The sequence below is a fragment of the Myxocyprinus asiaticus genome, chromosome 10, assembly GCF_019703515.2.
Source record: "Myxocyprinus asiaticus isolate MX2 ecotype Aquarium Trade chromosome 10, UBuf_Myxa_2, whole genome shotgun sequence".
NCBI lineage: Eukaryota > Metazoa > Chordata > Actinopteri > Cypriniformes > Catostomidae > Myxocyprinus > Myxocyprinus asiaticus.
Genome location: NC_059353.1, coordinates 44450904 through 44468791, shown reverse-complemented (window position 1 = coordinate 44468791; position 17888 = coordinate 44450904). Strand labels below are relative to the sequence as shown.

Genomic DNA, 17888 nt, shown 5'->3' with positions numbered 1-17888 from the left:
GTGCCTGAGGCAGGTGGCCTCTAGAGACGTTGGATGCACTGGGCTAGAGTCTCTTGCATCAGGATGCCTCATTACCCGGCTATGTGGATCTGAGCCTTCATCTGCAAGCCTAATGTGCTTAATGAAGAAATGCATGCAAAATGCATGATTTATAGAGTGCTGATGAAGAGCAAAAGAAAGAAGGAGAACAGTGCGGTTCAAATGAGAGTTCTGGCAGAAAAATTAAAATAAATACATTGTCACTCTTGCAGAAAAGTTCTAACAGTCTCGCAATCCTCCTGAGGACGAAAGTTGAGAAACATTTATTTTGTTGCTGTGGTGCAGAATCACAGTTCTGTAGATCTGAAACTTTAAGCTCATGTGTGATTCATTAAATCAGACAAATTGGACTTAAATGACTACAAATGAAAACAGTTTCTTCTTCAATATACTGATAGGACAATTAAGTCAAACTTAAAGGTGAAGTGTGTAATTTCTGTGCCATTAGTGGTACCAAACAGAATATCTTCCATTATTCAACAGGTAGCCCTGTCCAAAACACCTACCATTGGTTAAGCCAGTGTTGTTATGGCCTGATTGGTGCCCAAACAAACAGATTTCAATTCAATTTGGTGGCAATTAAAGCACATACATTATACATTCAAACTTTATATAATTTGGATTCATAAAGCTGTTTTTTAGTGAGATCTTAAACTAGTGATTAGCACGAGTACCCAAGTACTTGAGTACTTTTAATCTAAGGCTGTGACAGTGGTAAAAACTGTGGGCCTCATTCGTAAAATATGAGCAAAGAGAATTTGTGTAAATTATTTGTAACATCATAACATTCATATGCAAATTGACACATTGAATGTGATTTTAAATGTCTGACTATTTTAAACTTGTCCCACCATTATTAAAACGTCGGACATGTATTGACCAATAATTAAAAAAAAAAGAAAAAGTGCTTTCATGGACAGTAGATTGAGAATGAGTCTCAGCATCAATGGCACAGTCCTATTTAGGCAGCCCCTTTTATTTGGTGTAAAGCTCCATGGTAGGTCTTTGGGTCCAAAACTGGACTCAATGGGGACGAGATTAATTGTTTAGCGAAGTTTAAGGGTTTCCTCTTTGGGGGAATAGTGGGCCCCATCCAGCAACATCATAAAAATAGCTGGGATGAAGTGAAGTGCAGAGAGTGGGGAGTCGTGTACACAGGATGTAGAGGTCAGTTTAGCCTCATGGGGGTCACCACTGACATCACTGTCCTGAACTTGCGTGCTAAGAGAATAACCACAACCAAACAACAATATGGAACGAGTAAATTTATCACAAAACTGTTATATCACAATATAGTTATTCAACCCCAAAATGTATTATAAAATATATTGCATAACCAGGTAGTAATGTGGGTAATCTAGTTACTTAAATACTTTAAAAATGAAAGCTACTTCATTTCATTTGAATATTTTCTCTTTTTATTTGGAACTTGATTGACACAAACCAAAATGTAAGCTTATTTATAACAAATGAATGATAAGTCTGTCATCAGTACCAAAACAGCTATATATTATGTAACACTTGAGTTAAAAACTGTAGATTCAAAACAGTCATTATTTGTAAATTCAACTTGGAATCATGTTGCTTCTGAAAGTTCATGTAGCCTCAAATCAACCCCATTCAGTAGAATAACTGACAAACGTCATCCCCCATCAGACATTTTTGCATCAGTTCAAGCATGAACATTGGGGTGTAACGATTCACTTATCCCAAGATTCTGACCGGTTCACGATACTGAACTCAAGGTTCGATTTGATTCACGATTCTTTAAACTAAGCATTAATCAAGAAAAGTTCAGATTTAAAGGTTTTTCAAATTATTATTATTACTTTAAAGACTTATGCAAAACAGTTAATTTCTTTTAAAATTGAGCTAAAAGTACTGTTCTTAAAAGTGCTTAATGATCCATCAGTACTGGGACTAAAAATCAGCCCAAAACAGGGCAATGGTGACACCAAATGGAAATATTAGCTAATGATTCTGCATACTGAAAATACGGAATTATGTTACATATGCGGCTTACCAAATGTGCTAACCACTGATTGCATTTTCCCTCTAAAACTAAATATTTACTCAACTGACGGTTAGGTTAAGGGATGCGGTTTGGATTAGAGCGTATGATAAACAAATTATGCATTCCTGTTGACTATTACATTATTTACCACTAAAAATACAACTCACTTTTGGTGCCACTCTGTGGACATTTCCCCCAGAAACCGGAGCTCACACATTCCCATACGTTCAACAACACTTCCAGCTCCGGCCACTGGTGGGTAGTGATTAGAATTTCGGTAAGCACTGACCAATTTCAGAGCAAAACCTTCGACCTAATGTTGTCAGATTTACTGTGCAATCAGTCTGCCAACACAAAACGCAAATGACATGGCTCAGTGTGTCAAAATGAAATTGCTCCCAGTATAATCAATGAAATCAACCAGTATGCACTAGTCTGGAAGCACTCTTCTGCGACAGTTTTAAGAGTATTTTATAATTTTCTACAGAATTTATACTGCAGAATACCGTGTGAAACATTTCTACCACTGCACGTTATATACCATCACATCGCCCAGTCCTAGAATTATGCATGACAGTATGACTAAGAACCAGGCAGCGGTAAGAAAGACTAAAATAATAGACTAAAACATAACCAATTATGCTATTAGACTTCAGAGACTCATACCAGGTCTGCACGGTATTTCATCGTAACCTTGGGGTCGATCCACAGGGATGTCAATCGTCTTTCTGTAAGGGCAATAGGTTTGGAGGAATGCAAAGAGAGTCATTTCCTTTACATTTCCAACAAAAAGGTAGATGTTTACAAGGACACAGGCCTGAAGGGATGACTATTTATTTTCCTGCCTGTTCTACAGAGTGCGAGCTGGCGTGGCATTCACTCAACAGTCATCCATTTGTGTGCCACAGGGTTTATTTGTACATTGCGAACCTTCATTAAGGCTAATTTGATGGCGCAAAATAGAAAAAATGCTTATGAAAACGCAGCTGCTGTCAGGGGCCAGTATTCTGAAAAACAAAAAGACGCCCTACAAGAAGTATCTTACAATAATATACACGTGATCTGACAGAGTCGTAACGGAGGTCAGCCGCAAAATGCATGGCAAATTCTTCAGTAACATGCACCGTGATGGGGAAATTGTGCTTTTGAAAGGGGTAGTTCACCCAAAAATGCAAATTCTGTTATAACTTACTCACCCTCTCTGTCTTCTGTGATTTTCAGGCAGACTGACAGCCTCTGTCACCGTTTACTCTCATTGTATGGAAATAAATGCTATGAAAGTGGAAACTGAGGCAAACATTCTGCCTAACACCTCCTTCTGTGCTCCACAAAAGAAAAAAGTTAATCGGGTTTAAAACAACATGAGGGTGAGACAAATAGTAAAATAGTATCCGGCCTGTTATATTAGTCCAATGACAAAATAATGGCCTAACAGATCTTAAGAAATTAAGCTCTGCGGACCCTGTCAAGGTGAATCAGAAAACTCATGCTAATGAAGCAGTTTAATAAGTCATTGGCTCTGTTTAACCTTCAGAATTGCTAATAGTCAAAACTCTAAATTCTGTGGTCATTCCGAAGAGATTAAGTCATATAAACTTGATGTGAGGATCTCTGTATTAACTCAAAACTCCGGAGAGAACTGGGACCGAAAAGCTCATTTTTGTGGCATGAGTTATGAGCAGTGTAACTTCAACCCTGTCTGGGGGGATAAGGAAGCTCAATATTTACATTTTTAACCCTGGATGTTACACCCTGATTACAGGAGAGCTGCCGCTTTATTGCGTTGAACTTCACCCCCTTTCAAGTAAGGAAGGAAGTCATTACAGGTTTTTTGGACACAGCTGACTAGACGAGAGAGGTGCAGCATGCCAGTTAACATGTTGCCCCTTTGGACAGCTTGTTGCCCCCCATAACACATGCCCATTTCATACCCCGCAATAAAGGCAGATAATTTAGAGAGCTTATGAGGCTGAATTAGTTTAATCAGGAGAGCGCTCTGTGCAGCGCTCAGGTTCCAGTTCAGAATTGGCCAGCGTCTGATGGGGGAAATCTAATTTGATTATTTGGGATTGAAAGGAAATCCAGTCTGATTGTTTTGAAATCAAGAACACAGGGGAGGTTGGGAGAAGGCAGCTGGGAGAAGCTCACTATTCAGAGCTTGCTGTGTGCGGCCGAATTTAAACGCCAACAGAGATCACAGCAGTGGCGAAATCACAGCAGTGGCGAAGCCTGTTTGCCGAGGCCTTCCCGGCTAGGGTTGGGAATTACAATTCTGGAATTGTTCCATTTAAAAAATAAATACCAGAACCACATTATTTTAAGACATTCGGGATAGTTTACGTTCACACACACACACACACACACACACACACACACACACACACACACACACACACACACACACACACAAAAAACAATTCTGTCATAATTGAATCATGTTGTTTCAAACCGGTTTGACTTGTGTGGAACACAGAAGGGAATTTTAGGCAGAATGCTCAATCAGCATTCATTGTCCATTCACCATTCATGCATCTTTTTTTTACACAATAAAAAAAGTGAATGAGGACTTAAGCCCAAAGTATATATTGGTTTTAAATGCTAGCTTTGCAAAGTATACTTCATTTGACTGTGCGCATTCACAGGCGGTTAGACCATTCATGCTACGACTGCTATGAGAGACTGGACTATTTGTCTTCTAGAGTTTAGACCCATAAATATGTCTTTATATTCCTTCTGACTCGAGTTATACGAATGCAGGTATCTCCTGACATCTGCACACACGGCCGATTACATCTTCTCCTAGCGCTTCTTCATGACAGCAATGGCTCAACTGTGAGTGTTGGCACCTTGTGGACCCACCAATTACTGCAAATAATATCAGACTCACGTGCATACTGCGTGTTCAGAGTATGCGCAGTTAGAAATATTGGTCCAAACGTGTTTAGTGCTTGAGAACACTGCTGAAGATTAAATTTGCATCATGCGTCCTGTACACAGACACCTAACGTTTGCATCTGACCGAAGTATACTTTAAGCTTTAGACTACACATTCTGCCTAACATCCACTTTTGTGCTCCATGGAATTTTTTTTTAGAGCAACATGAGGGAGAGTAAATGATAACAGAATTTTCATTATTGGGGGAAGTATCCCTTTAATGGTTCTGGATTGTCTGTATTCTTGCACCAGTGGTATATATGCTGGGTTTCTGTGCAAGTTTTACTGTGTAAAGATGCCTTGAGACATTTTTTACTTTGAAAAACACTACCACTCAGAAGTTTGGACACACTTGACTTTATTTTTCAAGAACCTGTTTATACTGTATATTAATGATAAAAAAAAAAAAAAAAATAAAAAAAAATCAGACAGTGAAGGAAAAGCTGACAACATGTGGCCAGAATACATGGGAACTATTTACAGTTTTAAAAAGCATCTCGGAATGCAGCTCATGAAGTTGGTTGTATTTTAAAAAAGCTAAAATACAAGAGTTATTAAGATTTATTTGTTCAACATTTTTTGGGCACTACATAATTCCACCAATTCATAGTTCTGGTGACTTTACTATTTTTCTAAAAAGTAGAAAACAGTAATAAAGTATGTGTAGGCGTATGCAAACTTATGACTGCTACTGTAAATGTGAAAGGATTATAACTTTTTTTGTCTTATTATTGTCTTGAATATGAAATTGGATAGCAGGATGCTGAGGATTGTATGTAATAAGAAGGGTTCTCCAAATATTGTTCATTCATTCTTTCTTTCTCAATATTACTTAAAGAATTGGGGCCTGGGTAGCTCAGTGGTAAAAGACACTGGCTACCACCCCTGGAGTTCGCTAGTTCGAATCCCAGGGCGTGCTGAGTGACTCCAGCCAGGTCTCCAAAGCAACCAAATTGGCCCGGTTGCTAGGGAGGGTAGAGTCACATGGGGTAACCTCCTCGTGGTCGCTATAATGTGGTTCGTTCTCGGTGGGGTGCGTAGTGAGTTGAGCGCAGATGCCGCGGTGGATGGGGTGAAGCCTCCACATGCGCTATGTCTCCGTGGCATCGCGCTCAACAGGCCACATGATAAGATGCGTGGGTTGATGGTTTCAGACATGGAGGCAACTGGGATTAGTCCTCCGCCACCCGGATTGAGGCGAATCACTACGCGACCACGAGGACTTAAAGCGCACTGGGAATTGGGCATTCCAAATTGGGTGAAAAAAAACAAAAACGAAAAAACCAAAACAAACAAAGATTCATTTCCCATGTCTATTGCTGACTCATGCATTTAGCATGTGACTAAAACGAGAAGTCAGGTTGGGTGGCCGGGTATGGGGGTGGTGGGTTCTGCACCACCAAACACTGCATCAGGCCTACAGTCAGTGAAGGACAGATAGAACAGAGCGGCAGGGTGGACCACCCAGTGCAGACTGCCCCTTCCACCAGGGCATGGTCAGGATGCCTTCAAAACTCACATCGCAATCTCAATATTGACACTGTCTTCCCTGGCTCACAAACAGTCCAAAGCAGCTAAAACGAAACATTTGGTAAGACAATGATAAAAGTGTCACTTTGGATTGGAATGGAAATCTTATCCTAGCAGTCCTACTAAATCGTTAAACAATATGGGAGTAGGCGAAAAGAGAACTACATGTACAACAAGCCTGAACGTCACTGAAACTATAAGACCAAGATGATTTCTCTGAAATAGTTTTTTATGGCCTTTTGGAAATGAAAAACTATTGTTGTTTGGCTTGCGAAAATGATGCCATTAATGTTAATCTCTTTTGCATTGATTAAAGTTTATAAAGCTATGGGTCAAAGAACACACAAGATTTTAATCTTTAGATAAAATGCTAATAAAACTATTTCACAAACAAGTTTATAAACAAAAGTCGCCAACACATTCTGCCATTTAATTTGTAATTCAGTAACCACAATTGTTAAACATCTCAATGGAACCCTCTTAAAGTCAAAATATAAACAGCATGATTGGTGTCATTGCGCTTGTTTCTGCCTAATTTTTTAAGCTCTGCTGAACAGAAAAACACTTCAGTGGCTCTCAGGCACCGCAATTCGATTTCTCCACACCATTTGCAAAGTTGCTTTCTTTGGTAAACTGATGGTGCACTAATTCTGACTTTGGAACAAAAAGCAGAGACAAACACATCCCTGAGGTATTATTTAAAGCACAAAAAAATCCCAAATGTAATTCCCTTTATGAAGAGATTTTGAAATGTGTTTACTCACGTTACAAGAATTCTGCTGAGAAAAACAAAAGTTGGAATGTGGAAGTAAAATGGAATAGCATTACCACCTTGTGGTAATGACTGGAACAACAAGGACTTCTGACATCTGAAAGCTGACTATGCCATACCTGATCTTTTGACTTTGGAGATGGAGATGATTCGTAGTCTTTCTTTGTCTCCAGGATTTTTTTCACAAGTCCACCTATGAACAAATGATAATCACTCATTCTTCAGACTGAAAAATCACTTGCTATCTATTTTCTCCTTAAATGGATAGTTCACACAAAAAATTTAATTATGTCATCATTTACTTACCCTCAAGTCTATATGCCTTTTTACTTCAATGGAACATAACAGGATTTTTTTTTTCTCCCCTTTTCTCCCCAATTTGGAATGCCCAATTCCCAATGCGCTTTAAGTCCTCCTGGCGTTGTGACTCGCCTCAATCCGGGTGGTGGAGGACGAATCTCAGTTGCCTCCGTGTCCGAGACCGTCAATCTGTGCATCTTATCACGTGGCTTGTTGAGCGCATTACCATGGAGACGTAGCGCATGTGGAGGCCCACGCTACTCTCCGTGGCAGCCACGCACAACTCACCACGCGTCCCACCGAGAGCGAGAACCACACATTATAGCGACCACGAGGAGGTTGCCCCATATGACTCTACCCTCCCTAGCAACCGGGGCAATTTGGTTGCTTAGGAGACCTGGCTGGAGTCACTCAGCATGCCCTGGATTCGAACTCGCGTCTCCAGGGGTGGTAGTCAGCATCAATACTCAGTTATCACTTTCACTGCATTTTTTTTTTTTTCAATACAACAAAACTGAATGGTGACTTGGGATGTCAGTCCCTAACATTCTACCAAACATCTCCTTTTGTGTTCCAAACAAGAAAGACATATGGCTTTGGAATAACAAGATGGTGAGTAGGGGTGTAAATAACTTTAATCAAGTAAGTAACTTTAATCAACCAGCATTTAGCTTTTCACTGGTTAATTACCTTCAGAACAGTGTGAAATCGCTCCCTATTTTCTATATAGTGCACTATGTGGCATTCACTATTAAGAGAGTGAACAAGTGAGTTTTCTTTTCGTGGTTAAACTATTTTATGGAGAAATTACACATTGTATGGAAAAATTAAGCAATATATTCATAATATATCGTAATTGGAGAAGAAAGCAATGACAATTATGCAAACTTACTTTGGTCAAATAGATGCAAGCAGTTATGAATTATGACACAGAAAGCCGAACTCGGCAGCATCCATCCATTCATCCATGCTTATCCTATTTAATTTTTATTTATTCCACATCTGTTGCGAGAAGGCTTGTGTATTCTGTGTCAGTACATGTATCACATTGGGTACTAATATACTGTAGTTATGATAATTGGTTCTTGATTTCTGTAATCGATTCATTGAAATTTCTTTCTCAGATGGATGCATGCATTTTTACCATTTGTGGGTGAACTATCCCTTTAATATTACTACATGGCTCACCGTGTTTATCGTCCCCTTGCAGTTCAAGTGAATTATGCTGTAACAAAGAATAATACAGTTAGTCTGATTCAGGTTGTTTATTTTTTCTCTATATGCATGGAGGAGCATAGAGGAGCGCCCACACTACCTCAATTTCATGTATGTCAGCGGGAGGCGGAGCTACATCCTCCACTACAAACTGCCCATCTTCATCATCTTCATCTTCAGAGAGCTTCTTACCATCCATAATGACCGCTGCAGAGGGCTTACCACTGCCCAGCCTGAAATAAATTAAAATATCCAACAAATCTTCCAAGCTAAACTTTACTGGATCTAAACTATTTAACTATAAATGACAAAGCATACATGGACACCAGAAAGCAGCTTATTGCCATAAAGCGGGTTATTGCAAGAAAGCAGCGTTCTCGTTTACATGCACAAGCAGCGTACGTTTTACTCCCGTACACATGGGGCTCGTTTAGTAAGCAGCTTTCTTACTAAAGAAGAAAGCTTCACTATTTTATTCCATGTTGCTCTGCATTATTTCCAGATATTTCAGAGTTGTTGCTGTGTTTGTTTTCTTAATTTTCTGTCGAAAACAAAGTTGCAAGCTGCAACGGAATTGCACTGCAATAGTTGGGGTTCCCTCTTACTTCAAACTCTGGGATTCCCCCAATGTACGAGCGCATATACGTGAATTTGATGTGCAGTCGATATTTTACATTAGTGTGTATAAATGGGTAAAGTTCATAGTGTAGGTTCTTCTCCCACTGTACTCCCAGAAACGTTGAATTCTTTCTGCTGTGTTGTAGGGCTCCATCCTATGACGTTTGTTATCTGGTCTGTTCACGCACATGCGCACTCTTCAAACACCCATCAGAACAACTCTTATGCGTTTACATGACCACATTAAGCCGTGTTCACTAGTTGAAACATGGGTGTTAAACCATTTTCTCTTAATCCCTTAAATGGCATAAGGAAATCTGCTTTTTTGTTTACATGACGTTTCAGAATGCCGCTTTCTGCAAAAACCCTGTAATAACCAGTTTTCTTAAGTGCATGTAAACATGGTCAATGAATGCTAACTACCACTAGGCCCAAACGAAATTTGCATATACAGAACTCAAAGGGTCTGTTCCAAAACCTCCTGCCTGATCGACTACCCTGGGAAAGATACATATTTCTACCTTAGAATTTGGCAAAAAAAAAAAAAAAAAATATCTTAAGAGATACCTACTTTTTGGAACAGCTTTCACATGGGGGGTGAGCCTATGATGCCTTAAAATGCTGCCTCCAAGGCAGCTCACTAGGTTTGAAACAGACCCAACAACTTAGCAAAATGCTTGTCATTCACAAAGTTCTTAGCCCCACTAATCCCTTGAGTTTTCATTTATTTAATAGTTTAGTAGTCTAATTTGATGATGTTTGCCTCTATCAAATCAGAATGCTTTCATGCCTAGCTTACACCAATTATGCTTAATAATCTGACAATGTGTGTGGTCATGTTAACACCTTAAATGGTTTTCCTTTATTGGGGTAAGGTATAAATGGCTTAAGAATAAACCGATGGACACATGGTAGATTTTTGCCCATTACCCCGATTTCATGTTGCATGTGAACACATTGACCGGCGTTCTTACCGGCTTATCCCATGTGCACATGGCTGTTTAGGTTTTGATGTCAAAAGCCGAGAATAACACGGTTTTCTTGTGTAGTCGTATTATTTGAACAAGCTATTTTTGGTAGTTATCAGAGTATTGGTGTGCATGTAAACACACTCAATAATAGTGTAGTGTTTTCAGTATGTAATGTTTGTTACGAATGAAAGTTATCAGCTGCAATTGAAGCCACTGTAAAATGCAGATAAATGCACACTTGTGACCTCACATTCTATATTCATGTGGCAATTTGCTTGGCAACCATGAATAGCCAACAGTTAAAATAATTAACTATTACTGGAATTGTTTATTTAATCAAAATATTTTATTTATTATCCATTGGTGTCTTTTATCATATTTATGTTGCAATACAAAAAGCAAAAGCAATTTGATGTTGTACGTTAGTGTTTTTACAGTGGTAAAATCCCTCTAACGTATGTCCTTGAGTGGCTTATTGCTTTTATATAAAATTAATATGAAGTGGTAAATTGAGAGTCTGAAAGAGAGAGATCTCTCACCTCTCTGCTGGGGTCACGTCAGCATAGCTCTCCTGCCTCTTCACACGTGGGGCCGCTGGACGAGCGCTGCTGGGTCGTGCTAATCTTCTGCTTACATAAACATTCAAGCAAACAAAAGTACATTCAAACAGCAAATAACAGAGCACTTTTCATAAGGTATGCATGTGACTTTATGCGTGGGTAGTTTAGGTAACAGCAAGTTCTGAAATGGCTAAATGCTTATAAAAATAGTGCTGGGAACAAGAGTAATGATCGAGCTTAGAGTGATATCTTGTGGTTTGATCTTGCGGTTCACTGCAGAGAAAGTGGGGATTTTCATCAGTAAGGTCCACTGCCAAGCAATCTCTCATGGGGGCAAACATGATACACTCCATCCACCCACAAACAGCACATTATCACATTGTGTCACATTTGTTTTCATTGGACGGAAATTTACGGGATTGTTTTTATTTTCAAAGCAATTAACTTATGGGATCATTAACACTAATTGAGAAAGAAAGAAAGAAAGAAAGAAAGAAAGGATAAAAAGAAGAAACAAACCTGTGTGTCGTATGAGATGGCACAGCATCTGTTGCGTCGCCATTTTCAATGGGAACTGGTTTCTCTGCTGAAGGAGCGTCCCCTTCTGGAAAAAAATAAAACAAAAAAAGAATGTTTAACATAATGTCTTTTTTTTTTTTTTAAATGACCTGAATATTTGAAGACGGGGTCCTATCAATGGTGGTCTTTGCTGCCCATGAAACAGTATTTTGCATTATTTGTATTACAAAATATATGTTTGTCCATTTGACACTTGGATTTATTGGTTTTTTTCCTTACTGTGACGAGGAGGAGGACATGGCCAGGCTGTGATGGAGCACAGCCGGCACTGAATCAGCTGATCAGTGTGAGAGCGAGAAAAAGGGCAGCCGGGGACACCGGTTCGAGAGAGAGAGAGATGTACACGGCTGCATGCAGCGTGGGCTGCATGTGTCTGTGTTTGTTTATTTTTGTTTTATGTTGAGTTTTATCATTAAACATTATGTTTACTGTTCAGCCAATTCCTGCCTCCTCCTTGCCCATCCTTGAACTGTTACACTTACACATTAGTGTTAAACATCACAGGTCATTGCATCATTTATAAGATGAGCCAGTCTCCATTTCTAAGTGCGATTCTGTTCCTCATATTTTTGTTTTGGTGATTTAATGCAAGTAATATTTCACATGGAGTTTAGGCAAATTTGGCCATTTTAATGCGGGAGTGAATGCCCTATTCAGGGGTTTTCAAACTGGGGTCCGCAAGGGGGTCTATAGAAAAATTTAAGGGATAGAAAAAATATATATTTTACAATATGTATTTTTAGGATTTACAAAGTTAACATTAAGATATTAATAACATAGGTTTAATGCAATAAAAATAACACATTTACTGAATTTAAATTATTATAACGGTTTCATTCTGCTTTCAAAAGACTGGTTGGAAATCAACAGATTTATTTATTTTATTCTATTAACACAGCCATATTTTATAAGCACAAAATTATAAACCAAATCAGCATTTAATTTTTAGAAAAATAAATAAATAAATAAAATCTGTTTTGGTTTTAATACAATGACAATTTAAAGGCCAATTATATTATTTGGAAAATTTAGGAAACAACATGTCTTTGTAATATAATGCTTACAATTTTTTTTCACACAGTATATAAGTTTGTTTGTTTTCTATACATGAAAATATATCTAAATATATCTAAAGAATGGGGTCCTTCCATAGAGGATCGTCATACTGTATTTGGGGGTCCTTGGATTCAAAAAGTTTAAAAGACCCTGCCCTATATTATCGTTCTGTGTGTGTACGAAATACAGAAGTTACTTCCGAAATTCCGATGATTGACAAGTGATAACTATAGCAGCACTTCTGCGTCTTGCTCCTGTGAACACGAAACATGAATGCTTCAGGTTAAACTTGTTTTGTTTGTTATTCTTGAGCGAAAAGATTTTCCACCACAGACGTGTTATCGTGCAGCAATGTTTATATGACTGCCGTCGACAGAGTCGCTGTTTTTCGTTAATGCTGGTTAAGTGTTGGCTGTTAAACAGCCTGCTCTCTCTTGACTGTAATGTATGGGTCAACCCGAGACCGCCAGGCTGATGGAGAGAAACTACAGTGGTGAGAGTTTCACATACCTGTTTGTGCCAGGAGAAGACACTCATATGCGCAATTGATGATGTCATTAACGAATATTTGTTCAGTTCAGTTCTGTACACACTACGTGGAATTTATCAAAATGCGATTGTCACTCTCTGAATTTTTCGGGAGTTAATTTGGGTGTAGAATGCAGTTTGTCACTCCTGTAAATTAACAAAAAATGTGTGTTCAGAACAGGATTAAGCACTAAAAGGTGACTTGACAAACGTACTTAGCTGCAATGTGTAGTATGTGGCTTTTAGGCATCCTAGATTAATGTCTAATAATACATTTTCCACTAAGGAAATCTTTAGAAGACATGCAAGTTGTGATATGTTTTCTTTAGTAGACGGTTCGTATGTCTGATTTGAATCGCACGTCACTCATATCAGCAAGGGTAAGACTATCGTTCCTACATTTGACCGTGCAATGTTGCAGCTTTCAATAAAGGCACAGGCCAACTGGCTAGGTGTTTTATTTACTTGTTAAAGCCAATTTTCACTTGCACTTTGCATTTGGTGATTATTTTAGGGTGCTTTCACACTGGCAGTTTATTTCGAAACACAGCACGGTTCGCATGAAAATTTGGTAATGTGAAAGCTGTCATGCGGACAGGGGAGCGCACCGTGGTACCGAACCCGAGACTACCTGTAGGAGGTGGTCTGAGTTCGGTTGCAATGGAACTGTAGCACGATTCGCGTGAATGTGAAAGCAACTCGGACTCGGGTGCGCACTTGTTCAGGAAGTAAAGTAACCTGCGCATGCCTTTTAGCCGATGACGACATCTATCTATCTATCTATACACCTTATAAATACTATATATAAATACTATTATAGGTTATAAATATAGGGTATAATAGGAGATGACAGTGGCAATAACTTCACCTTGGACACAAGCATGAGTAAGCGTGCAGTGTAAACAAAGATGCAAATGAATTCCTTGCAATTAGCTGTCTCCTCAAAAAACACAGTTTGCGAGCAGCAGCAAGCCGCCTTCCCCTGGACATCTGATGAGTTACACCATGAAGCGCACATATACGCAGCTGTTGTTCACTCTGCTGTGCATTATGGCACCAAAATAACAAAAAAACAAAAAGTATTATGAGTCGCGTTGTGTTCTCCATGCGTGTTTGTGATGACGTAAGATGAACGCAAATGGACCGGGGTTCGATAGAATCAAGTGAGTGTGAAACCAGACCAAAGCTGCGGGGGGCACCGGGAACAATCGCAATCGGAATCGGACCGCAGCAAATGTGCCCAGTGTGAAAGCCCCCTTAGACCGTGTTTACATAACTTGCTGTAACTTAGGACAATCTTTAATTTCAAACTGAAATGGCCATGGAACAGTGACATCGTTTGGAATATAATAAAAAAGAAAGCAGTAAGAGTGCTCACTGAAGAGAACCTAACACTCACCTCCTTCACTGTTAGACTCATCTGAAAGAGAGGTATACAATTAGTCATCATTTGAGATATAAAAATCACATTAAACAATATCTGATCTGCCATTGTGATTTTAATTACTGTACTAAATACACTAAAGCTGCATTCCATTCAACTCGGCAAGTTGGAATTTCCAACTTTCTACTTGGAAAAGCACCCTTGAAATCAGACTACCAACTTCGAAACTGGTGTAGAAGTCCACAACACTGATTTTGTGGGTGCGAATGTATGATGTTAAATGACGGCATCCAGGGAGATATACAGTTAATTCTACACATTCACATTTGAGTAAATAAAATAAAACAAACATTAACGTAACAAAATGTGTACATTATGTAAACGAAAAATAACGCACACCCCAAGGTGGTAATGTAGCCACAACGCTAAGCGGAGGAAGTTGTTTGTCAATGTCTGTTTTATTTGGCTATTATGTTATGGTAGGCTGTATGGCTCTTTGAATTAACTGAAATACTTTGGTGAAGTGATATGGAACCGTAATGCAATCAAGACCTGGAACTACTTCATAGCCGTGCATTTACTGAAAAATAATCAACACTTTAGAAAGTCTGTTAACCAATCAGAATCTAGTATTCAACAGTGATTATATTAAAGTTAATGGGAGAAATTGGAATGCCCAATGGTCAACGGATGTAAAAAGAAAGTCCTGCCTTACAGGTAAAAGAGCCAATCACTTTTTAGATACAGACTTCACCTGTCAATCAACTCAAGAACGCGTATGCGCTATACAAGCCGGGAATTTTTTTATTTTTTTTTATCATTATCTGAGGTAAAGAAGCACAATTTATGATTCCAATGTTGTCAGATTTTATTGCTGATTTGAAATATGTTCTTTGATCTTAATCTTGATCAACCGTTTTTTGAGATTTCAGTCTTTCCCCATTCAAGTAGATATCGGCTGCACTGTCATGACTGGAAATAGCCTCCCGAGAGCATTCTAAAGATGTCCGAAAGTGGACTGACTTGCAAGAAGACCTTGGGTGCCTCTCAATCAGCTCGCTAGCTCCCTATGTCTTGAATCAGTATAACGTGAACACGAATTCGGGCACTGGCAAGGGTGTTCAAACACTGAACACTGGGACACTTATGACTCAATTACCTGCGACACAATAACGAGCTTGCGCATACAAATGCAGCTGTTATTAATCAGCAACATCACTGTATAAATGACACTATCGTAAATTTTCAATGAAGATATTCAAACGTACAGTAATATTGTATGTGTATACGTGTATATTTTAAACGTACTTTTTAAACGTACTTTTAACAACTCTAATATTTAGAAGATTGTTTCCCTTTCATGGTCATTAAGAATGAAAGACATTACAAACAACATGTGGTGAGCAGGGCGGAGCCGAGCGGCGTCTGGGCAGAACGAGGCCAGGAAGATAAGTGGCGAATGACTTTCACCTGCGTGCCACACCGGTCTTGAGTTCCAGCGAGGGGTGGTGTGGCACGCAGGTGAAAGTCATTCGCCACTTATCTTCCCGGCCTCGCTCTGCCCAGACGCCACTCGGCTCCGCCCTGCTCACCACACAACATCTCTTTAAATAAGAAAATAATGCATTGACATCATATATTTACACTTGTGGTCATCTTCAAACGGCTTGAGGGACTTCAGAAGACATGACAACATTTCCGGTAAGGGAACATAGTGAGCAACGATGATCCCTAGTTTTTACGGTGTACTGTGTGATGTTTTAGGCAGCGAGAGTTTCAGTGTACTGGAACGATTTTGCGATTGAGACCTAGAAATGGCCGACCCTCTGATCAGTGCCCTAACTACTGAACTAGGGAGTTGACTGAGACGCACCCTTTGATAGAACAAATGCTTTGCAAAGCATTGTTTATGCTTCACAATTTGGTTGCTAGGAGACTTCTTTGTTGACAATCGAACACCTGCAAAGCTAACGGTAGCATTGCCATTTTGTTTCCTTAAGTGTCATGGATGTGCCTTTATTGTCCGAAGGCCAAGATACCATGTAGGAATATCTGACTTTGAATGGAAAGCAGCATAAATGTACTGTAAGTCAACCATTAATGAGGTCTGTAAAATAAGAACATCTCTGTACCTTGAACCCCTGTTTTGGGCCACCGTCGCTGTCCTTTAGCTGAAGAGGGCCTTGGGATCCGGGAAGGACTCTCAGCCTAAATGGAATGAGGAAAGACATTCATGTCCATTGTATATCACAATGAGCTCCACTAAAGCGCTTAAACTGACATTCCTCAAAAACATGTGACCCCTCCTTTCTTTTAAAACTCTCTGAGACACAAACATACTTCTGCTATTTATTACCTCTAGTGAAAAATTATACTAGAGGTGGTCAAAGAGAAAATGTAAGGGCAAAGCGATTTTATCTGGCATAAAAAGAAATTACCTGAATATCAGAGAGATCTGTGGGCTAAGTGAAGACAAAACAGAAGAACGCAACAGAGATCCTTAAGACAGTGCTATTACAAACACTTAAACCATGAAAGAAACATTCACTTCTCACTTGTAAGTATCTGCACCACTAGCCAAATCAAAAAGTGTACTATTACTAAGATAATTTAGAGTTTCTACAACAGTTGCAAAATCACATGGACAACAATACACAGAGGAGAGCAACCTGACCCACAAAACCAGTCAGACAGACAGGAAATACTGCATGAAGAGACTAAATCACCACCAATCACAACATATTTAGTGGTGCTTGCTAAGGCAATAATTAATATAATAATTATAATTATAATTTTTTATAATAATTATATTTATTTATCACACATTATACATTTGCACATATACAGTGAAATTCTTTTTTTCACATATCCCAGCTAAGTTGGGGTCAGAGTGCAGGGTCAGCCATGATATGGCGCCCCTGGAGCAGACAGGGTCAAGGGCCTTGCTCAAGTGCCCAACAGTGGCATCTTGACAGTGCTGGGGCTTGAACCCCCGACCTTCTGATCAGTAACCCAAAGCCTTAACCGCTGAGCCACCACTGCCCCTATTTTCGCATATCCCAGCCAAGCTAGGGTCAGAGCGCAGGGTCAGCCATGATACGGCGCCCCTGGAGCAGATGAGGTCAAGGGCCTTGCTCAAGGGCCCAACGGTGGCATCGTGGTGGTGTTGGGGCTTGAACCCCTGACCATCTAGTCAGTAACCCAGAGCCTTAACCGCCAAGCCACCACTATTCAAGCATCACTATTACCTTTGCAAATACTTTTAGTTAGGGATCAGAACAAATTAAACTTTGGGGCATAACTCATTTGTGCTGCAGAAATGAATGATATCTCAAATCATTCGACTTGTTAAAGTGCGTTACTACTTTTCATAACAATCAGCCTTAA

General features: G+C 39.4%; 1 protein-coding gene across 6 annotated transcripts in view; it reads right to left on the bottom strand.

The window, feature by feature from the left end:
- LOC127447377 (TRAF3-interacting protein 1-like) overlaps positions 1 to 17888 on the bottom strand; it is a 60603-nt gene that overhangs the window by 16561 nt on the left and 26154 nt on the right. For 4 of the 6 annotated variants that reach the window (XM_051709212.1, XM_051709213.1, XM_051709217.1 and 1 more), the window contains 8 exons: positions 16940 to 16963; positions 16634 to 16709; positions 14517 to 14537; positions 11474 to 11558; positions 10934 to 11020; positions 8906 to 9038; positions 8779 to 8815; positions 7410 to 7483 (listed from right to left, as the gene is read on the bottom strand). In XM_051709212.1, coding sequence (XP_051565172.1) covers positions 7410 to 7483; positions 8779 to 8815; positions 8906 to 9038; positions 10934 to 11020; positions 11474 to 11558; positions 14517 to 14537; positions 16634 to 16709; positions 16940 to 16963 — 537 coding nt within the window. The remainder of the gene's footprint in view (positions 1 to 7409; positions 7484 to 8778; positions 8816 to 8905; positions 9039 to 10933; positions 11021 to 11473; positions 11559 to 14516; positions 14538 to 16633; positions 16710 to 16939; positions 16964 to 17888) is intronic. The other 2 variants (XM_051709214.1, XM_051709215.1) reach the window with 1 other exon arrangement.